Here is a 25,151-nt window from a genome sequence, read left to right as displayed (position 1 = left end):
ATTGCTCATTTCCATCAATTGTTTAGTTACGCTTCACCAATTGTACATTTCCATCAAATGTACATCTCAACTTAATCACTTGCGCAATATCAATCATCCAATCTCCTTTTAATAATCTATCGAGAGATCAATCTCCATCAATCTGTTCGATCAATCTCTCGAGGGGGCATATCCTATCAATCATCACCCTTATCAGGATATCTCTAGGGCATGTATCAGTTGATCATTTTCTTTGAGACAATGCGACAGGCTGCATTGTCTCAAAGAGGGGCAAAATGTAGACGGATAAAAATTTCCATTAAAATATCTTCTTAATTAAACTTAATTTTTCCCATTATCAGGTGGATCCTCATTATATAATATTCTTATTATTTATTCCTCCTTATTCCATTTTTTATTATAATATTCATATCATAATATATTATCTCATTATTATTCATTATCTCATTAATATTCGTTATAATATTATTCTTCATTTAATCCATTAATATTATTAAATCTATTTTCCAAATATCACTCATATCAACTTTATCTCCTATTTATCAATTCCCACTCTATCTATTTCACTTATCTAATGCATGTGGGATAAACACTCTTCATTTTTACATCAATCCTTTATCCCACATCTGTCTTGATATTAGATTCATCCTTGAAGGCTTCTATAAAAACCTATCCCCCTCTTTCATTTGAACAACCTAATCATCTTGCAACTTAGCAATTAGCTCATTTTTGCGCTCTTGCATTTCTCAAGCTTTCTTCATTTTCATTGCCTATTTCACTTTGCATTTTAAATCTCCAATAAATCATAGCTTCTTGTGCGTGCTTTTGAGAGCAAAAATCTTAAAAACACAAGACCTTGATTTAAGGAGTGCAATGAAGTAGTTTTATCATAGCATGCATGTGTGTTAGTTTATATTTTTTTGGTTTGCATGTATGTGATTTGGAGGAAAACTTCATTGTTTGACGTTGAATCATCTGGATCTTCTCCCATAAGATCCCAAGCTTGATTTTTGCATCTACACTCCCTTGTTTCTTAATAGAAATTAGATTTTCAAAAAGACTTGGAAAGTTGAAAAGGAGGGGAACAAAACTCAAAAAGGGTTTTAAAAAAGTCACAAATTGAATGAGTTGTACATGACAGAAGTTGATTGATTAAAAAGTGGCGACTGAGAGGCAACACACTCAATCCAATCTCCACCATTTATTATATTTCGAGTTGTAATTTGAAAATAATTTAGATATGAATTGTCATCTATTTATGCACACCAACAAAACGGTTTTGCCAAAAAAGAGTTCAAACAAACTCTTTTCCCATTTGATAAGATGAAAAGCTGTAATAGGACTATTTTGTACTCATGCTGTTTCTGTCACTTGGAAGAGTAATGTCATATCCCAATTCATAATTTTTAATTTGTGATATTAATTAATCATGCTTATGATGTTTTTATTGATTGAATTATAAAAATGGTGCAACATATATGAGAATTTTCTTTTGATTATAATATTAACCCAAGCTACTAATAGGAAAGTGAGTGTGAAGGTGTGCAGCTTCATCGAAAAACGATCATGGTTGAAGAAGAGGTGACCTGACCTTTTGATTATAAGTGGTATGAGAGGGAAGTCCTATGCACACACCACTTAAACATATAATCGCATTTAAGGCTTTAAATGTTACTTAGTGAATTACATAGCTATGCAAGTTTAATAATTTGTTTTTTAATGTCCATATTTGCATCAAATAAGTAGTTGTTGGTTTCTTTTTCAATATTATTTATTTAGTAAAAAATAATAAGATATTATTAAAGGCTAAATCATTATTTTATTACTAATATTAAAATTTACATATTTTATTTGAAAGCTATTTCATAATAATAGTATATATTTATATTTATATTATTATAATATTTATTTTAACTAAATTATTATTTATTCTCAAATTGAAATTACATATTTAATTAGAAAGTAATCTTATTTTAAAAATATTTTATTTATAAATTAAATGTTCTTTACAGTAATTATATTAAACATATACTTCTAATTAAAAATCTAAAAACAATTTTCTCATTTTATTTAAATATAAAAAGAATAAAAAAATAATAAGAGGAAATTTTCTTATTAAAGAAGTAAATAAATAAAGCTTAAGAGTAATCGTCAAAGTTCTTAAGGAATGAATGAATGAATGTTTTTAATAACGTCTATGAGGTCAAATAGCTAATGGGACCCATGGGTAGCCAACAAAGAAAAGCGTGCATATTCCAAAACATTATGGGCCTACTAGACCTCCTTTTCTTTTTGCATCTTAGATCTTCTATTGTGTATCTTGATCAGGAAATCTGCAACTCTTGTTATCCTTTCTTCTTCAAAGAGATTACTCAAGGTATTTACCTTTAGCATTTCAAAATATAGCTAATCTAAATATCCTTGTAAGCTCCACATCCCATGATGTAATGCCATTATGTTTCTACCACTCCTTGAGTGCAATATCTACATCTTTTATTTGCCAACTCCTCTTTAGGTATCATCCATCTTTTGGTTTTGCATCTATGTTGATGTGAGTTGGTTCTTATTTGAGCAATTAACATTTTTTCTTTCCATTTTATTTCTATACCTATGTAGTTCTTTTGCATATGGTCATGTGTGAGATTGAAATGTTTGACAATATAGTATTTTTTTTTTCTCCCAAGTTGTCTTGTCCACATGCTTATTTTATTTCTTTATTGTTGTTTGGGCAATCTCTTATGTTAATATCCCACTTATTCATTCATTTAATGTGTTTGTTTCATCCATGTTCTCTTCATTCTATCTAGTTTCTCTTCCGCTGCTATTTTGGCCAACGATGTATCTCCATGTTTTCTAATCATCTTAGATAACTTAGTAACTGAAACATAGTTGATGCCTCAATAGGAAAATCCCTCGCCTCAATAGGAAAGGCCTCGACCTCTGCTTAGACAATCTCGTATGGAATAGATGATTTAATCTTGAAGCTATTTGCGATTAAATGTCTTTGTAACCTCTCTATTTGTCTTCATTTGCTTCCTGAAGTGTTTCTGCTCCATACTTCACATCCATAAGGTACCATTGGAACCACAAGAAGCCCAAAAAGAGTTTTCTTAGTTTTCCAGCCCCATACTTTTCTACGTCTACTTTGTAATGAGTATAGAGCTCTCCATCTCCCTTGAATCCTTCTTGCTCTACATGTTTCCCAATTGAGTTTATTGTGAAAGTCAAGGCCAAGGTATTTATATTCATTGTTCGTTTTAACACCATTAGTGCTCTTCAACACCACACCATTCCCCTAACACAAATACTAAGGTGAACTTCTAGTATATCTAGTAAAGATCATTTTATATAGCAAACAAAATTGTTCCATTTAAGAACAAATCATTCTACTTGGACTAGATTGTAGGCATGATCCAATCTCAAGCTTCAAAACTCTCAAATTACAATCATCTCAGAGTTAAATTTTTTACCACAATATTAAAACAATCAAATCTTTATCAATTCAATTTCCAAATGTCTTTTAACCTATTTCATTTTGATTCATTATTTATTGTGTCAACTATTAAATTTAGAATGTATTTTATATCACTAGTCATCAAAATCAATGATTTTAAGAAATAATTAGAAATATATGCCCCTACCGATTAATTAAAAAAACTAGAAACACATGTTTTTTTTGATCAATTACTAGAAACACATGTTAATACTTTTTGAATGAGAATATTTAGAAAGTCCTATAAGCATCAAAAGGGTGTTTGACAAACAATTTTTTCATTTAATAATTAAATTAAAAGTCAATGAAATTAAATTCTAATTTTTATTCTAATTATTAAATAATATAAATTGTTTTGTTAGACTCCTTTTTGATACTGCATAGGCAATTCCTCTACGAAGTGGTTGGAGATACATAATTAATAATCTTTATGGGAATATTCAGAGAATGCATTCTAATTATATAGTCGAACAATATTCCTATCAGTTAATTATTGTTTTGTGACGTATGGAAATTTACTATGTTAATTATTTTTATATAAATAACGAATAATAAAAGAAGTTGCCAACGAAATATCGATTTTTTTGATAGAAGCATATTATTTATTAATTAATAATTGAAAACAAATGACAGTTTGACATTGTGGGTGTTACAGAATCCGTTGCTGAGTCAATTCATGACGTCAGAGAAAAAGTTGAACGCAGACGCAACCGCAAACGCGTGTTGAAAAAAGAGGCCTTTATTCGGCGTTAACCATATGCTTACAAAGCGGAATGAGGATGCAGAGCCATTGGGTATCCATAGATTTACTGGGTTTCTAACATTTTTTTTAACCAGGTGGTTCATCCGAATTATTCCGGAGTAGGTTTTACTTCATCGGCCATGGGCTTTGGATGGCCGGTCCTTATCAATTTCACATTTAAGCAATCAATCCCTTTTCTTTCCTTGCCATCTATCTGTGTGAGTAGGTAGGCTTATTTGTTCCGTTGAGGTGGGGTCGGTTGGGTTCGGGTTGCTGCTTGCTTAATTCAACACCACTGCAGCGGAAATGTTCTCAATTCACTGGGTACTTTATTAGACAGAGGAGAACATAAATAGAATAGCTGTACAGTTTGCAGGGGAAACAGTAGAATAGAATAATAGCATGGGGGCTACTCATCAGAAGCAGAATGGGAGCTGGAGAAGAGGGTATCGGTGTTCTGCAGTGTTGATGTTGATTATGCAGTTTTTGTTATCATGGCCGTTGGAAGCGTTCAGACCTCTCACAGACACTTCATGGGGAGACCAGGCAAATTCCTCTTTTCCTTACTACCTTTTTCATCAAAGCAATGGACTAAGCTTCAATTATCCCTGCAAAATTGGAAACAGTAATTCAAACTCTGTTAAAGGATAAACTATCCTTGTTTGAAAAAAAACCCCATTATATGTCATCTACCATTATGATGTGGGCATTGTAAATTGTAATGTGACAGGAGTAGGACACCACTTTGAAAATCATGTTATTACACAATGGTTTGATTGGTAATTTGGCTCTTTTTGACTGATTCTGAATCAGATTCCTCTTTGAGTATTTGATTGACACATTTGGAGAGCATACTCTTCGCATCAATGACTGCCTTTGCCAATACAGGGCCCTGTGGGCATCTAAAATTTCAGACAACCAAAACAAATTTTTACCTAAATCAGTATTTCATAATTCCCACTCAAATTTTGTATAAAGTTGGCAACCCTCTCCAATCACCATCAAAAATGATTTTAAGGGCAAAATTCTATACCGGAAAATGGATTTTAACAAATTGCACAACTTATGTTTCTACTGCTCTTTCAGCAGTACACTCAAAACTTAGAAGATATTATAAATACATTGATGCGGGATGAAATGGGTCCAGTTTATTCCAACGAAAATTCACATGTAACTGCATCTCGAAGATTATCTCATTCACTTATATAAATTGAAACAATGACCATTATATGTACCCATCTTCAACATAGGCGACTGAGTAATAGGCTAATGAGGACCAAGTAGGAATTTTGTATATTGATGACTCATTAACATAAGGAGCTGCTTTGGTTTATATCTGTGTTACTGGAAATGAGAATTAGAAAATGGAAACGGAGGCACAGAAGAGGGATAGAGGTTTTTGGAATCTGGATTAAGAAATATTCCCCCTCTATCTTCAATTTCCATCTCTACTCTTCTATCATGTATGTAAGAAAATAATTGAGGGAATCCATTCAAAACTTAGTGGATGACATGCATTAATGGGAAAGTCAACCATAAGGATAACTCGTAAATATCTTTCAGAGAGTTAATGTGACAGTGAATGTAAGTACACAAAAACTAAAAATCATTTTACATAACAAATGTTAATAATATTGACATTTTTAAAGATAATTTGTGTTTTTGCAAATTCTAAATAAGTTTTCAGTTACTGTGTGATCATACCCATTCGCATTATAAATGGAAGTGTTACATAATAGATTTGCAAATTTATTTACAATTTCAATGCAAAGGAGCATAGGACTCAACAAAAAAAAAACCGAAGAACAAAAGACCTCAAAAATATGCAAGCTCACCTGTAGTTTGTAAATCTAACATTCATGACTCCCATATGCATGCGAAATGTTTGGAATTCATTTTCAAAGCTTGAACCCTCCAAGTTTTGTCTTCTCCTAATACATTCATGCTTCTGCTTTGCAAGTGATTTGAACCAGATCTCAAATGAAAACAGAGAACCGATACAGGCAAAAAATCACAAATTAAAATTTTAGATATGAAGATGTGGAATTAAGTATTTTTCCTAATTTTACTTATTGAACTGAATTCTGAATTTCTGGAAAGGAACTACAATATGCAGATAGCAAAGAAAACACACCAAAATTGGAAGGAAAATGAAACAGTACCATATTGAATTTTGCAAAACACTTTAAAGCTTTAGATTGAATAAGATAAACTTTCCTGGAAAGGTATGGGTCCCAACTTTGTCCCTATTCAAGAGCAGTATGGTTAATGCAAATGGCCACAAGTTACAACAATCCTCCAGATCCTGCTAATATATGTTCAACCACAAGAAGCTTTTGCCTGTAGGTCTTAGTGTAATCAAGTTCATGCCCTTCGCAATCTGTAGGGTCAGTTTATTGTACATGTTATTTTTTCTAATGTTGACTTTCTAAGTTATGAGGAACTGACTGCATAAATGAGGTCTGCATAATTGATGAGTGACTGGTGTAAATTGTAATAATTGAGGAGAAACTGATGAGTATAGCAGGACTTTATTTACTTCTACATAAGTGACTTTTGGCATGTCTTTTTTATTCCTCCCAACCTAATCTATATATCTGCATAACTTTTTCTTTCTCCACAGCTAATTTATTTCTGCCTAACTGGTTATCCCTCCAACTAATTTATCTCTGCATAATTGAGTAATCCTGCATAACTATTCCATTTCTGCACACTTGATTTTGCCTATACAAGGTTGCCTCTTTTGGGAATCATTATAGCCCCTGACTCCATTCCTTTCCTCGCACTTGAATTTCTTTGCCCCTAAAGCAATTGGGGTGTTGTATGTTGAAGTATCTTGGGGTGCTCACACGTGGCATCCCCTGAAGGCAGATCACTCTTCTGTCAACTCTTCGGTCGTTAACTTCTCCATAGTTTCCAAAATGCACTTAAGAGTCAAAAGAGCACGTCCTTTCTCTGGCTACCTTTTTTAAGTGCAAGACATGGAAATTATAGGGTGCTTGGGTTCAGCTTGGTAGCCCAAGCCTATTACAACCTTTCCCATTTGTGCCAATATAGTCTGTAAGGTCCATGCATTGAGGCTGAAGTTTCATGGCTCCTTTTCCTTCAACTGAACTGTGCTTACAAGGCTGTAAGCCTGTAAGTCCCAAACCCCTATTATGGATTCTCTCTACTTTGACCTCGGATCTACTGAGATTTCATTCTATATGGAATCATTTTGAGGTTCTCCTATAGATTTACAAATATCTGTTGGCTCTCTTGTAGGAAATCATGAACAGATGGAACTTGAATGTTTTCAATGGACTGGTTTGTCTTCAAGAGAGTTTTATATGTGTGCAAGGTCTTATTGTCGATACTAAGTGTTTGTATGATATGTTCTATGGTATCAATTATCAGCCATATGGAACCAATTTAGCCAAGACATTTGCTGATGTGCAACATAATTCCTTAGTTGACCATTTAAACATTCTTGAATGATCCCAGATTGTCTGTCTGTTTGAGGATAATTGCTATTATTTGGGGTGAAGGTTGCTCTAACACCTTTAAACAACTCCATCCAGAAATTACTGGTTAATATTTCATCTTGATCACTGACAATGCTTTTTGGAAGTTGATGTAATTTATAAATATGTTTCATAATCACTTCAGAGACCTGTGAAGCTTTGTTAATATTTTCGTCAGATGGGTGTACTATGTCAACTGGTCAACGACTACATATATACATTCATTCATCTTACTTGTCATAGTTCAGTTATGAAGTCTATGCTAATGGGTTCCCATTTTTATTTGGGAATGGTTAGAGGCCGCATTAGAGCTGGACTTGTCATGGTCTCTGTTTGATTCCTTTGGCAAGTTCAACAAGAAGCTAAAAAGTTTTCACATCTCTTTTCAGTCCCTCTAATTCTTATGATATTTTAGGTCTTAAAGAAGACAATTTCACGAACAATTGGTCAGGAATGACATTTTCCTATTATGTTCTTCATAAGTTTAAAATTGGGTACAAGGTGGACGAGATTAATATAAAAAATCAAATCATCTGAAAGTGTCCTCCTTATGGGTTTGTAGCATAGCAGCAGCTTTCTAATCGTTTGCATTGTTTTATGCCCTTGTACTGACTTTTAACTTAAAACCTTGTAGACTTGTAGTTTAATTACCCACTTTGCTTGTTGTCCACTAGAGTTCTGTTGGGGAATAGATATTTCAAACTTTGATGAGCCATTGGGATGATAAAGCAGTGCAGGACCATCTGTAGTCGACAAACAATCCCATATCAACCAAAAGATGCTGTTTTCTTTAGTTGTGGTCTTTGTTTTGCAGTTTTTTCGTTGTGTGCCATGATCTAGTTCCTATGCTTTGGCTAGCAGAATTCTGAAGATCTTTGGATGCTTGTGTGTGACACGAAGGGAAGGTGCTGTGTCATTTTTCCTGCACTTATTACAGGGAACCCTTTTACAGTCTTGCTGAACAATTGAGTTGGCAACAAGTTGATCTTATTCAGCTCATCAATTAATCTCAAATTCAATATGGGATTGCCCTTGGACCATGTGTCTAATTGCTGGGTGGTGTGTTCCAAAGTTTCCACTTGTGTTTTGGTCTGCATTGAGTGGATAAATGGAAATAAACCATGTATTTGTTTAAGAGAGTCATCCAATCCTTTGGGATTGTAACAGGTTATATATGTATATAAGTATGCATTTCCTTTTCATTAAAAAGCAGCTGGATTAGAGAATTTTTCGATCTTTTGAAATTGAAAAAAAAAAGAGCTATTTGATCTGTTGTTCCTCAGCCCTGCACCTTGATGTATATGTTCCATGGAAACTTAATAAAAATCTTTGTTGTTCCAATCATCTCCATGTGTATTTCATTGCATTGTTTTGATTTTGAGCTAAGCTGCTTGGTTTGACAGACCTTCTTTGGGTTCTCAGACCGTGCCCCGTGTAACAAAATACTGGCCCATCAATATTGCTTGACTATCTCTATGCTATGCATAAAGGCTAACATTTCCTCATAATAGCATATTAGCTTTTCATTATTGGACATTTTTCTATTTTCACCTGTGATATGATGCAGATTTTGCATGTCTACAGCCCCCAGGCCCTTGCCTGAATCATTGTATTCCAATACAAAGGGCTGGGAATAGTTTGGAAGTGCAAGTACAGGACTTGAAATAATTACCTGATTTGTTTGGAATGTGGCTTCTCCAGTCAATGTCCATATGAACTGATCTTTCCTTGTAATACCAGTGAAGGGTGGATTGATGTCAATGAAATCTTTGAATTTTTAATTTTATAAATTTACATTTCATAGCCCATTTGATCTTTTCAATTGAGTCACATCCTTGAGAGTGGGCCAATTAATGATGGCTTTAATGATTAATCTTGGCTGGATCAGTTTTGACTCCTTCCTTACTAATTAGGGGGCAATTTTGAATGCAATCGTCCTTGTTGGGTAATTTCTTAACTCCCCAGCACTCTTCTCTGTTCTGCTACTGATTCTCTTCAAAGCATGGAGTTATCCAGAAAACTTCTTCTATTTCATTCCAATCAAAGGTTCCAGCAGATTAGAGCAGGTCCCAGGCATCAAATTCTTTGTAATGCCTTTTGGAGTGATAAGGCATTTCTCTTGGTTCTGTTAATTGAAATCTTTATATGTTGATTGACTGGCCTTCATAAGAAAGCTTGTTTTTGTTGAATGAACTTAGGACTGAAGGGGGGGGGGAGGTGAATCAGTCCAGATCAATTACTTGAACTTTATTTCACAATCCATAATCAATTTGACTTTATTGATAATCAGTCGAGATCAATTACTTAAAATTTATTTCACAATCCATAATCAATTTGACTTTATTCTTATCAACAGCAATGAAAGATAAAAACAATGAATCACCATGCACAAGAGACACTAGATTTACGTGGAAAACCCAAACAGGGAAAAACCATGGTGAGGGTCAATTCATAATATATGAAATGATTACAATATTGTTTTAGACTCACTGCCAAGGAAGTGCACTGCTCCTTGAAGGACTTGTAGGCTGAGATGCATTATCTTAGGGCAAGATACATAGGACTTGATGCACTGCCTCAAGGCAAGATACAGAACTTGCAAAAAAGATTCACTGTCCCCTAGCAAGGGTACATGAATATATAAATCAGGAATGAATAGGCCTTCAGCAACACTGTCTTTGGTAATCTCCAAGTATGAAGCTGTCCTTAAATCTTTGTCTCAAGCAACCAACTTCACAACAATCACCATACACTTTCTTTGTCACAACTTCGCGTCATTGACTTTTGCAAATTATATAATCATGTAAGCATAGCACACATATTGATTCACACGCTCATCCACATCACTAGCATCAATTTGATCTTCTATATATACCATCTTCTTCATTACAAACATCAATTAGGGTGGTCGGGACAGAGGACAAACATAGGTCCTATCAAGACGACCACCAAAACATAAGTGTGGTGAAAGCGGTTCAATCTAGAAGATAGAGAGCACCTAAAAACATCACATCACTTCTTTCTAGGTTGTCTAGAACAATTCACATGCTATCACACATCCTCCAAAGTTGGCATCAAGGTAACGTGTAGATACACCAAGCAGCACATCACTAGTCGGCCTAAAACATATCTTTTAGATGAACAACCTCAATGCGGATCCTCACATGCCAAGTTAGGACCTAAAAACCAATGCAATGCATTCTTCAGGACAAGTAGAGACACCCAAGGATTCATCGCAGGCTAAAGAGAAACTCCTATTGGCTGAACCGGAGTAGTTTCCTTGAAACACACATTCCAATCACAATGCACCATTAAACAAACCATCTAGTATCATGCAGAGCATACCAGGACGTTCCTTGAACATCCAAAAGCATTCTCAAATCCATTTTCCTATTATGTGGCACAACACAACTGACACTAAACATTTCATTTCAGAGAGCCAGCCAAATACAGAACACCATTATCACTACTTGCATACCACACCAGCTTTTGAAAATTGGATTGAGACAACACAAACGTTATAAACATGTCCACCAAGCTGCAACACTTGAAACATCTATGTGGAACATTTTCCAGATCAATTCTGACAGACAACCAGACTCTCAGCTAACTGCGATCACCAACCATATCAACTGCAACACCAAGGACTTGAAAAGATAGGAGTGCAATGTACACAGAGCATAGACATTATATCCAAGTCCGCAAGACCATTTCGTCAAATGTAGAGGAATGTAGAACATTCTTCTGGACCCACATCAATACATACTTCTGCACCAGCTTGCTTTATCGAATTTCCAAGGACCAAAGTTTTCCGGAAACATTACCTTTTCATTCAGTTTCATTCTTTTGTCATGCATTTAATCCTCATCTTAATATCTCAAGTCATCTAAACCTCATCATGCTATCATTGCCATCAGCCACATTGTCAACATCATCAACTATATCATCATAGAATAGACAGTGTAGACACTAGACACCAAGAAGGTGGACATCCACAGACCATCTGCAACCAACAACCATCTGTTTCGTACATCAATCTCTTTATATCAATCATACAAACACAATGACAACAACTGACAATCAGCTGCCAACAATCTCCTCACTGATCAACATACAACTTCATCATTACTTTCTCAACAACTGCAACAATCATTACTCTCCAATACATCACTATCAAAACACCAAACTGATGGTGGACATCAACCAAGAACATCATTAACAACATCTCTACGCCACTTCATATTTGACAAAACAATTGTTAGCATCAATATCATACAAGAACAAGTATCCATAGCACTCAACTGATAGAGCAACATTCAAATATCAGTATTGTCAAACATGTCACCATAGTATGTTAGATATCAACCCCAAAAGGGTGGATATGAAACATATGCTTAACTCACATTTGAGATCCTTTGTTAATGTCAACACAATCTGCAACAATCCTAAGAACATCATTCATCTGAACTCACCATATCAGTACTTGAGATAACAGTCTGCACTATCCACATTCATCAATCAGTATTCCACCAGTCTTCATTCAATTATGCCATGTGACAAGAATGTCAACACCTAGCACCAAGTAGCATAACATACTAATCAGCAACCAACAGGTAGATAAACCTGATCTCCCATATTTCTGACAATCCATATGATCAAGGACAGTATACATCTGCATTACTGCAACAGTCACTCTCTCCAACCAATCACAATATCATCAATGACATCTTACCATCTTACCATCTTTCACTAGTCAGAGACCACATATAGGACAACATATATGGTTAGACATCAGGTTGACATCAATGACAACGCATATTACCAACAGTTTTACATCACTTTTTGCAAAATTTCAGCTACCAAGCATCGTGGAAAATTTAAGCTGCAAACTGTGCATCCTCATTATCAGGCAATTTTGTATTTTTACCTATGAGATGATGCTGTTTTGAATTAGCACATCTTTTAGGTCTTTGCCTGAATCATGGCATTCTACTACGCAGGGTTGGGAAAAATTTGGAAGTGCAAGTACAAGACTTGAATTAATTACCTTATTTATTTTTTGGATGTGGCTTCTCCAGCCTATGTCTGTATAAACTTATCTTTCCTTGTAAGATCAGCGAAGGGTGCCATGATGTCAGTGAAATGCTTTCAAATATCAATATTGCATAACACATTGAACATTCTCATGTGAGTCGCATCCTTGGGCATGAGCCTATTAATGATAGATTTAATCTCAGCCGGATCAATTTTGACTCTGTCCTTACTAATCAGGGGGCAGTTTCCAATGCAGTTTTCATCTTTAGGGGGTAATTTCTCAACTCTCCCATGCTCCTCTTTGTACTGTTACTAATTCTCTGCTAAGACACAGAGATATCCAGAAAAATTCTTCTATTTCATTCCAACCAAAGGTTCCGGCTGATTGGAGCAGGTCTAAGGCATGAAATTCTTTGTAAAATCCTTTTGGTGTGATAACACTTACACTTGAGGATTTTGGTTCTTTGCTTGGATTTTGGTTCTTTTGTTATTGCACTCTCTTGGTGGTGGGCATTTTTGTCAGTTAGCCCCTGTGTGTGTATGCTTTTTATGGAGGGCCTCTTTTTTGCCCTATTCCTTCACTATTGTACCTACTATATGTTCCAGTCCCGTTGATCTATTTTGGTCATATGTGGACATTGATAATATATTTTCTTTCTTTCATACTTTCTCAGGCCTGTTAATTGAAATCTTTATGTTTTGATCAAGCACCCTTTACAATATTTTTTGTAAGTTTTACATTGCAGTTTGCTAAATTTTAGCTACTGACTAAGCATCTTAGAAAACATTAATTCAATATACCGTAATGTTCAGTGAATTAGGGGGCATTGTCAACCCAACTAAGACTATAGATGCTGATGCATAGGAAGAATGAGAGCTCAAGTATATTTGTTCAAATTTTATGCACACATGAAGCTAAAGCACGTTGAGCACTTCACAATTTCACTTTGGGATTAGTTAAAATTGTGTACGTAAGTTGTGACAAGGTTGACCTTCATTTAAAATTGTTAAAACACTAAAATTGAGGATGTAGATGATTTTTTGAGTATCTTACCAAGTTTGGGGCATGGAGAAAAATAAGGAAATAGCATTGAGGAACTTAGGTAAAGAAAATTTGGTTTGAGTGCCAATCAAGGAAATAAATCCTTAAGAAGCATTATTGGAGATGTTGCATGTGGTGGAGAAATCAGATGAGATGACATTTGTTGATTTAGTGAGCTGCATGGAGGAGCATGCTCTCAAGCTTGGTGAGTAAAATAAGCTATCCATAATTGAGAACAAAGTGCTTGTAGTTGGTTCTAACAGAGGAGGCAGTAGTGTATTCTCTAGAGGGGGAAGAAATTATGTGATGGTTGGCAACAAGGAGGATGTTGATAGTGAAATTATGAAAGTGTCTTCTTCTTGTCAAGGAAAAGGAAGAGGAAAATTTGTTTCAGGTATAGAAGTCTGCCACTATGCTTGAGATTGTTGTGTACCTTTTAAGAAATTCTAAACATGAGAATGTTGCTCGTTTTACAACAGGTTTGGAAGGTGCTTTAGTGAACTATCTCTTTACAGTAGATACATCCATACTTAATTTGAAGGATGTTGCATGTTAGATAAGTGCCTCTTGAAATATGACTAATAATTGGCTATTTTACTCCTTTGTTTGATAAGATTAATACTTGCATAAATGAACATAAAATACAATGCATATTTAGATTAACAGATTTATAACTTTATTCACATGAAGTTCTCCACATAGATGATCAGCCAAGGATCTGACTGCTTTCCTTGACTACAAGAAGCATATTTGAAGTGCACGATGGATGCCAATAGAACACAACCATCGATGACTACCTACAATCTAGGTCAAGCACAAACATACTAACCAACAAGCAGAGAACCACAATAATTGAGATCTCATAATATCAAAGAAAATTTTCCAAGCTTTTCGGTCATAAAAGAGGAAGAAGATATTAATTGTTGATGTTCATTTGTTTAGCCAAGACAACAAAATTGTAACTTGAACATTCCACAACAATGTATTGAGGGAGATCCTGGAATGTTGAGCGCTGGTCACAGCTAAAATCTATATTAAGTTCTTCAGCTGAAAAGAGAAAGAAAAACTTATCAATTATGATTTGATATTCATCCCATCAAGAATATACTGTACCATATGTAGAATGCTCTCACAAGGGCCATACAATGTAATGAACTGCCTTGGAGGACTATATAAATGAATTGCGAATGCCTCAGAATCCGACATTTGGGCAACCTTGTCTCTGTTTACTGGCTGTATAGCTGACGATGGAAGCCTTATTTCCCCTCGAAGAGAGCATAAAAGAGACGTTTATAATCCTTCACAACAATTTTTAGACCTATTGTACCATTGTTACCTCAGTTTGCAGGTTGTATGACACTTTCCTAGAGATGTACGCCTTTTTGACACTTCCCAAAATTGTCAATTGGTCATACAGTAAAAGTTCCAATCTAGAGTGTACAATAACCAGTGTCTATTGTGGTATTAGGAGTTTCAACCACTTTGCAAGGTCATACAATAGAGTAACCAATCAAATTGTAGGAGACAAGGTTATATGGTAGAATGGATTGCAAAGATGCGAGAGAGGATTGTTCTCATCATATGACAACCATGATGGAATTCTTTGACCGTACAAGTTGAGTTGAAAACCCTTCTATTTGTGAGGACTATATAGTGATTGCATCTAGATTTTCATGGCGCTTTTAAGTTTCTAGGTAAAATGTGGAAGTTGTAGTAGAACAAAATCATGATCCTAGAGATCTTGGGTAGTCATATGGCTCATCTCCTTTGCTACAAGAGTAGGATTCAACCAGTACTAGTCATTACTAGATATAACATCCACCATAGTCTGAAGAAGCTGATCTGTAGAAAAGAAGCTGATCTGTAGAAAACACTTTTATTGATCTAGTGCTAGGTTGATAGCTATGACATGTTGTGAGAAGCGAGCTTTGAAAATTCATTTAGATCAGGTTTTGTAATAAAAAAAGCCTTCCTATGTCATACATAATGAGTAGCTTTAGAGAGGGATACACTTACATGAAATTCAATAGACAGAATAGCTGTAACAACTGTAACAATCATTTAGTAGAGGTAGATAGTCTTGGCCGCCATACATTGAAGGAGGCAGAGTAAACTTCAGGTGCTTGTGCAATGAGGAAATGAAAAATATGTGGATGTATGACAAAATATAGAATAGTGTGCCACATGGTGGAGTCTTCAATTTGTGGTATATGTTAAGAGTTGAAGCAATAATTTTTTTTGATTGTGTGGTGGAATAATTCCCAATAACTAGTTGTACAGTGGGAATTTTTTATTTTCTTTTCTATCCATTGTACTTTAAGACCTCTCTTTTTGTATTTTTATTTTTATTTTGCCCTTTGGGACCCATTTATTTCATTTTTTGGATGTCATTAAGTTGCCTTATATTTCCTTATCCAACTTTCTTTTCCTATGAAGTTCACTATAATTGGCTTGTGACTTTGATGTGGAGTTGATGTATACAATGTGGATAGGGTCGATTGTAACATTTGGTAGCAGTAGCACAACTTGAAATAACAGACCTCAGATTAAAATTTTAAATAATTTCTCTAACTTTAATTTTACCTTCTTCAACATTACTTGGTCTAGTTTTGATGCTTTAGTGAAGTCTGTGAAATCAATCATATTTATGGCTTTACCAACCAGAATCATTTTGTTATCACCTTATAGTCCCAAATTTAGATTTACTAGTGGGAACTCTTTATGCTTAATGTCCTCTTTACTTCCAATTTGATGTGTTGGTTTGTTGTCACTTGTCAGTCAAGGACATAGTTGCTGCTGTGTGGATCTTAAATCAATCTTGGCCCTTGAATTGTAATTCGAATGTCTATATGGGGCATTACCTTCTCATTTGTAAAAGTTAATAGTTGATTGTTAGTAGTAGAGTAGGAGGAGAAGAAATTGTTGCCAAAGCTATCTTGGAATAAACATATGATTTCATTGAAGATATGGTGGATTTTGTGTGTTGTCTCAACATATTGTATGGTTTCTACTTCTCTTAGTTTAAATGTGTCTATATGAAGTTGATTAGTTGAATGGAAGATTTTATTGTTGATGAATGGTGAAGCCTAATGTTCATACCATTTGGAATTTGTTGATTGCAAATTCAAGTGCATTGTTAGATTGAACTTATTCAAAAGATTAACTTCAATTGTTTTATGCTCATTGTTCATAGTGTTGATGCACATGAGTGATCTGAAAATTATTCGCTTATCCTTAGGAGATTGCACCATCTTTGTGTAGTTGTTTCCTCATGACGAAACAATGCTTAGTTTGGTGTCATCAAGTCAACAATCATTTCTTACATTGTTAGGTGTCAGCTTGGATTTCCTATCCCTTCATCCTTTGGTCTTTTTCCAAAGTGAGTTTACGTGTTCCATGTCTAGCAAAACATAACTCCCTTTGTGATTATCAGCATTATTACATCATTCACTGAGTCTATCCAGAATATAAAGTCGCATTGTAAACCTTGGAGTTGCCTTATTTGATCATATTGTTTATCATATGAGGTTTCTTTGTTTAAGAGAGGGTAGAATACTTGGTATTTTATTTTGTGTCAAGGTTTCCTAAAAAAAACATCAACAAGAACCATTTTACAACAAAGGCATTGGATAAACAAAAGGTTCAAGAACTTACATGAACATTGATAACAAGAACTTTTTTGCAAATTTGCAAGGTTAACAAACTATAGAACTTCGTGAAATGTTTTGAGAAAAGTTGAAAATGCCGATAAAATTAAAAACTTAGAAGCTTTTACAATTTATGACCACCTTCATTAACTCCTCCATCTATGAAAACACAAGACACAAACGAAAACCAAAATTTGAAAAGACCTAAGGAATTTTTGTTGGGTAAGAAGTTGGTGTATTGCTAAAATATGTTGTTGTGTAGCTAGGTCGGATCCCTTCTAGTGCCGACCTATTGCACAAAATGCCAAGTGGCTTGTTGGCCTTGGCATTTGGATATCTCAGTTGTATGAGTCTAATTTGGGGTAGGCCCTATTTGGGCGAACCACTTATGTGTAACTTGTGATCAAGTTAAATGTAACTTGCAACTAAGGGATACTCATATGTAACTTGTAATATATAGGTCTGACCCTATCCTTGGTGCCAAAAGTATATGGCCAACTTCAGTTCTATTAGGAGGTATTGATTCATATATATGCAAGGTCATGATTGCATCAATGATTTGAATTCAATAACATGAAGGTCATGTAGTGTGCTCGGGGGTGACGATAAGAGCTATCCGTCGTTGGTGCTCAATGATAGATTCAGTCTGATGCCTTGGTGTTGAAAGTCGCCAAGCCTGGTATCGAAATGCTGACGGTAAGTGGAGTCGCTATGGACATCTCTGTCCGTTTTAACATTCTATATTCAAATTCTTCATTCGGGGAGGAGAACATGTTGTGGAGGATTCTCTCCTGCGATCGTAACATTTTACTAGCAAATGAAAGTGGCAAAGATTGCTCACTTCATGACGCTCGTGGCTAGAGACATCGACAAGGTGGCAGCAAGCATTCTAAGGATTCAATGAAGCGACATGAGTCGGTACGCGTGCTATCGACTGCTTAGTGTAATGGAAGGTTGAGATCGAGCAGCAACATAGTGGCGAGTTTTGTGATGATCACATTAATCCCTACACAAATGTGAAATGTGTGCATATGGGGAGGAAAGTGAATGGAGGAACCTAACGATCAGGAATGGTGGAGAAGGCCTCCGTGCAATAATGCCTTGCAACAACTCACATCATCCTAGAAGCTTCGAGAGTCACATGAAGCATTCGTTTCACTGAAGCTTGCATAGGCATCGAATGATATTGCAACTGAAGGTCCAGTTATTCGAGTTCTTACTTATGTCGCTCTTGAAGATCATCTAAAGTTTGTCCTAGGGTAGGCATTGCAGCTTAGCATTTTGGCACACCTTGCTACAAGTGAATTTCTGTTGCATTTATGTGGTTGGTCCATCACTTTGCTATAGATGGTATTAAAGGCAGTTCTTCAGATGATGCTTAAGCTATGCTCGGAGTAGATATTGTGGACAGATGATGAGTGATGGTGAGAGCCAAAGGCCACGCAACCATCAAATCATCACTAGGTGCTTCGGTGTGATCAATCTAAGTGAATGGAAATTCCATTGCTAAGCAAAATTATAAAAGATAAGTACTCTTTATGTTTGAATAATGCTACATCATTGAGTAGTGAATCATGTATTGACATTTCCCCTAACTATCATTATCTCTCTTTGAAATGCTTCCAAGACGAATCAGAGATTGCATTCAAGGAAGGAAGATTGCTTGCATTTCTTCGCAGAGGAAGAATCAACATTTAGAGGGAGTCTGACATATCGTTAGAAGTAACCTTGGATGAAGAGATCAAAAGGTTGATATCTGCTTCAGAGGGAGCTTGACATGACATTTCAGCTTCAGAGGGAGCTTGACATTTCAGCTTCAGAGGAAGCTTGACTTTCCAGCTTCAGAGGGAGCCACGTCATCATGAAGATTTGGTTAATGCATTTTTCTCTGTGATGGAGAAATTTGAGGTGAAAGCCCTTGTTAATGAGTTCTTCTCTGTGAGGGAGAAGATCGAGGTGCAATCCCTTGTTAATGAGTTCTTCTCTGTGAGGGAGAAGTTCAAGGTGCAATTCCTTGTTGATGCATTCTTCTCTAGGAGAAGTCTGAGGTTAAAGCCCTCGTTCCACCCTCTGTGAATAGGTATGGTGGATCCACCCTCTACGAGTAGGCATGGTGGAGATGCATTCTTCTCTGGGAGAAGTCTGAGGTTAGAGCCCTCGTTCCACCCTTTGCGAGTAGGTATGGTGGATCCACCCTCTGTGAGTAGGCATGGTGGAGATGCATTCTTCTCTGGGAGAAGTCTGAGGTTAGAGCCCTCATTCCACCCTCTGCAAGTAGGCATGGTGGTAATGCACCCTTCTCTAGGAGAAGGTTGAGGTGAAAGCCCTTTTCCACCCTCTGTGAGTAGGCATGGTGAGCCCACCCTCTGTGAGTAGGTATGGTGGGTATCATGGAAGAAATTCCATGATGTTCTTGTTCACCCTCTGGCATTAGCTATGGTGAACATATTATTCATGGGAGTAGCCATGGTGGTAGTCACTATGTGACTTGGTTATTTAGAAGGAATCCTCACTAGCTAAGAGGGAGTGTTGTTGTGTAGCTAGGTCGGATCCCTTCTAGGGCCGACCTAGTGCACAAAATGTGAAGTGGCCTGTTGGCCTTGGCATTTGGATATCTCAGTTGTATGAGTCTAATTTGGGGCAGGCCCTATTTGGGTGAACCACTTATGTGTAACTTGTGATTAAGTTAAATGTAACTTGCAACTAGGCACCAAAAGTATATGGCTGACTTGAGGTCTATTAGGAGGTATTGATTCATATATATGCAAGGTCATGATTGCATCAATGATATGAATTCAATAACATGAAGGTCATGATTGCATCATAGACGTAAGAGCTTATCGTTATGGTTGGGAAGGCAACAGATCTGATGTTTGCCTGTGGTTAACGAGCACTACCATAAAATCAACAAAATATAGTTCTAGTCCTTTGGGCCAGGATGGGTTGGTGTTCACTAGGGTTTGGCTTGCACACCTTGGGTACCTAGGTTAAACCTTAGCTGAACTTGGGCCATACACACAGGTCCCATGCAAATTTCTGTGGATTTCCATGATTTTTAATATTTTTTTGCAAACAAAAAGAACACTTTAAGTTACCCTAATTTCAGCCTAAAGTGCTCACATTTAATTCCTTTTGCCTAAAGTCACTTAAACCATGGTCATTTCACAAATAGAAGATAGCAAAGCACTAATTACCCTTCTAGCTGCCATTTCTTTTGGAAGTATTCATTCAGCTACAGTATTCCTGGAAGGCCCTGTGGGGGCAATTGGCTTGTAATTCTTGCTAATCTCAGTTGATATAAGGAGGCACAGGCCCAAGATCCTGGCGTTTTGTAACATTGGATTTCTCTGGTGTAAATGTGTGCCATTCTCCTTTGTGTGACTGTTATTGATTTACTTGCTCATTTATCGACAAGTACTACACTTAAAAGGAAGTTCAATTCAATGCTTGAAGGCTGCAATAAACATTGTTTACAAGATTCAGCAGCACATATATTAGAATTTCAGTCAATCACGGTAAGATTTGTTTTGGGAATAATGAGTGGAAAATGTCCTAATTACAGATAATGGGGTGCATTCAACTTAACTGGAGCCTCTGATCACTTGTAACACTAGCATCTGTTTGTAAGGATGAAAGGTTGTGTTACTCTGAAATAAGGAAAAATGAATCTTATGTATCTTTTCAAATTATTATTAAATAGCTTCAACGGATCCTCTATTTGTCTTTTTAACCTTATAATATATCTGTATCTATACTCTCCCTCTTTCTCTATCAGACAAATCTGTTTGTACACCTGAGCGCATGTATACCTCTTTCTTTGCATGTGTGTGTGCCTTCTTGCATCTAAAATATCATGTTACATGTGTATCTTAATTCATAACGTTTGCCTTTAACCAGACATAAATTTTTTTCACAAGTTAAACTTCAGAAAGTCAGCTACTTTTTTCTCTTATAATAGCAAATAGAATTTTTACTTTTTGTTTGTATTTTATTCCATCACCAGGATCCTAGCATCTAATTTTTAATGTTTAAAAGCTATATCATAGAATTTTCCAGATTTATCATAAAAATTTGATATCTGACAAACTTTAACAAAACCTCTAAAATTTGTTTTGAAAGCACTATAATATTTGTCCATACAAGATTGTAGGGTTTGCAAAATGCATTGAGGGTTTTCTGGGTGGCTGTGGCATTGAGGGTTTTCTATATCTGCAGGCTGCAGTGGCATTGCTGTTGAGGGTCATCTAGATCTGCAGGCTGTAGCGGCATTGGCATCAGGTCTGCAGATCATTTGAAACATGGCCATTCACCAACATAGGATGCCGACTATACTTTTGACTATGTCTTCATCTCATATGCTCACATCTGGTGAATGTGTCAGATGATGCTGTGTGTAACTCTAAAACACAGAAACAGCAGACATCCCAGGTCATTTATCTGCTTTCATCCATCCTATGTGAACTTAGTCATTGGCAAGAAGTAGCCTTAGTTTGGAGCTTTCATAAAGATGCTAAAGAGGTCTGATGTTTGGTGGTGTGCTAAATTTAGACCCAGGCTAGGGGCACTGCTGAGGCTTAATCCTGGAGGAATATTTTTTGTGAATATGGAAGTATTGTTTACTGAGATGGTTGAATATATTATTTTGCTAAAACAGAACATTTTTTCTTCTTCAGACCATTTGTGCTAGAAGCAGAATGGGTGAATGTATTCTGATGGTGTGTGCAGAGATGCACATATTATAAGAGAAACCTTTATTTTAAATTTAATAAAATATATATAAATACAGATAAATAATATATTATTTGAATTTAATTATGCATTTTTTTGAATTTTATAAGGGGATGAATTTGTTTTGAACTTGAAAATGGACATATATAAATACAAATAAAAAATTATATTATCTGAATTTAATTATGTTATGGAATTTCATCATGGGGAAGAATTTGTTTTTGAACTTGAACAGGGACTTGAACCTTGTGACATCGGCTAAAAGGCCTCTGGTTTCCTTAATTATCTCTTATATGAATATCAATAAATCAATTGCGAACAGAATTTGCTCTTATTTATTATGATTTTGTATTTTTTTGATACAGGGTTTCAACTTAGCATGTTCTTTTTAATGGTACCTGCCTGTTTAAAAGGTCTATGCTTTCTATAAGCACCTTGAATGTTAAATTGTTTGTTGTACTTGTAACTTGGGGCTCAAGAAGATTAACAACTATGATTTTTCTGAATAACTTTGTTTCTGTTTTTCAATTAAAAATTTGTTTTCCTTAAGTATTGTGGTTTTTCTCTGGTAGGGAGATTTAGAATGACATTAGTCACACAAACTGATTCAAATTCTAATTTATGGCAGCATCTTTTTAGTGACAGAATTGAAAATGCTTTGGGGCCATTTTCAATGTGGAATATATCTGGTACCTACAGAGGTTGGTACTTCCCTGACTCGATCTCTTGAATATAATAGAAGGCATATGTACAAATCAAACACTACGAATAGCTGTTCAAATTACATGTATGTTGAAGTTTGATTGATAAATGTTTGTAACAAAATAGGCCAAACATTATTGATTTGGAAACACTTTGACACATATCTAGAAATTTTAGGACCCAAAGCTGGTAAAAATATAGGAAGCATTTGTCTTGGTCCTTAGAACGATTATTTATTCACATATGCAATTCATGAACAACTCATTTTTTTACTTGTATATTTTTGTCAATAAAATTTCATCAATGCAAGTTATTAATGTTAATATCTTATTGGGCACATGGTTAGAAACTTAGAAGCATAAGATGTTTCTGACAATATATTAAACATTGCATTACTCAATAATAATTTGGGGCCTGTTAAATTGTGTTAGCTTTTGGAGAGTGTTAAGAGCTGAACTGGAAATCTGCCGTTATTGCTATAAACTCTATAACTCACTGAAAAGATGTTATTTTTCTTTACACAATGTAGAAGCAATTTTTTTGTTTTTTAATTTCAATGAAAGATCTACTTATTCAGGCAATAATGAAAACAGTGCTCCAATTGCTTGAAAGTGAATGGAAATGTAGTATTATTGAAATATTAGTCAGGCAGTTTGAACTTTATTGAGAAAGTATGTGTGGCGATTCAGGTTAAAAGTTTTGAAGCATAGCATATTTTCTGCACTCGGTCAAGCATGGTTTCAATAGACATGTGAACAAAGCAAACTAAATATGCCCCATTCTAATGCATATGATTCTAATTTCTACTTATAGCTAACTTTTACATGTTAGCTCCCTTGTGATTTGGATTGGATCATGAAATAAATGTGGCAAGTAAGGCTGAAAAGTTTTCTAGAGTAGTGTTGATGTGTGTTTTATGCACATGCAAGCATCAGAATAAAATACCAAAGTGCTTTACCCTCTCTTCAACAAAATCACCTCAGATGCTAGGGGTAAGATCAACTAAAATGATTCCAAGGTTTCTACAGTCAAGTCTTGACGAGTGGGTAACTCAATGGTTGATGTGAATTGCTGTTTTCACTTGGGGACTTACACAATTGTTCGAATCAACTTTGCTTATCATGAATATGGAATGGGTGTGCTGATAACTTAGGATTTTGCAATGAAGCTCTGGACTTAATTCTAACAAGACTTGTTTTTAAAAAAATGGCAAAAGGGAATAGGGTTCAGGAATTCTATTCTAAAACCTAGAATGCAAGAAGTGGTGAACAAATTCAGTGGAACCAAACTATGCAGGGTCTCACCATCAAGTCAAATAGATTTTGACACGAGCTTAGTGCAATCATCTAAGGTGTTTTTCATAGATTTTCAATTTACTACCATCAAACATTGATACCATCCAAGTTGATGCATAACAATGGATGCATAATAATCGAAGTTAAGCTTGCATAAACTTCTAGTTGACCTGTAATGTCCCCTTCTCAGTGATGAGAAGTTCAGTTGGCCATTAGCCTATTCCGAAGACCCGTAGGCTAATTGGAAGTAGAAATTAGGGTTTCCAACTTTTGTGGAGATCTGCGTGTGTTGTTTGATGATGGACTAGTTGGAATTCTACAATTCAAACTGTAGATTCCTTCTGGGTTTTCTGAGAGCTTCGCAAAGGTGTGAAATGCATTCTGTTCGGGGAAGTTTTCAGAACTTACTATTTTTAGTAAGTCGATGGCAACCATTAGGGTTTTTGGTTTCTTTTTGGTTTTCTGAGCTCATCCACAGGGTTCGAAGAGCAATCTTTTTGGAGTTGTTTTCAGGACTTACTATTTTTACTATTTTTAATTTTTTAGTAAGTGCTATATCGGGCAATGCTATTCTTAGCAGTTTAGTGCAGAATTCAACCCACTTTAGTTTTGATGGTTTCAGTGCTTCAGTTTCCGGCTCAATTTGGCATTAATCAGTTGTTGAATTAAAAGTGATTTTATTATATATTATTACCTTAGCCTAAGGTTTTAATATTTTGTTTTTGTGGAGGAACGACTTAGGAAGGAAAATATATGTTTTTTATCTTAAGTCTCATTTTATTTCCTAAGTCAGGTGGCGCTAGGAAAGGGAAAATATTACATGCTTATGATGTTTTTATGTTTTAACTTGTTGACCTTGGAAAAGTTCTACTAGGAGGGTTGAAGAGGGGACGCCAAGCCTTGAGGGGTCATGAAATGAAATGCAAGTGGAAAAAAGGTGAATTTGGGTGCCATGTGAATTTGAA

At 35.5% G+C, this 25,151-nt stretch overlaps 1 protein-coding gene across 1 annotated transcript in view; it reads left to right on the top strand.

The window, feature by feature from the left end:
* Positions 1 to 4,187: 4,187 nt before the first annotated feature.
* Positions 4,188 to 25,151, top strand: part of LOC131079993 (transmembrane E3 ubiquitin-protein ligase FLY2) — a 177,343-nt gene continuing 156,379 nt past the window's right edge. Inside the window, exons 1-2 of the mRNA XM_059218314.1 lie at positions 4,188 to 4,781; positions 22,818 to 22,890. Of these exons, the coding sequence (XP_059074297.1) occupies positions 4,638 to 4,781; positions 22,818 to 22,890 (217 nt within the window). The 5' untranslated portion in view covers positions 4,188 to 4,637. The remainder of the gene's footprint in view (positions 4,782 to 22,817; positions 22,891 to 25,151) is intronic.

The sequence above is a fragment of the Cryptomeria japonica genome, chromosome 3, assembly GCF_030272615.1.
Source record: "Cryptomeria japonica chromosome 3, Sugi_1.0, whole genome shotgun sequence".
NCBI lineage: Eukaryota > Viridiplantae > Streptophyta > Pinopsida > Cupressales > Cupressaceae > Cryptomeria > Cryptomeria japonica.
This window is presented reverse-complemented; position numbering and strand designations above follow the sequence as displayed.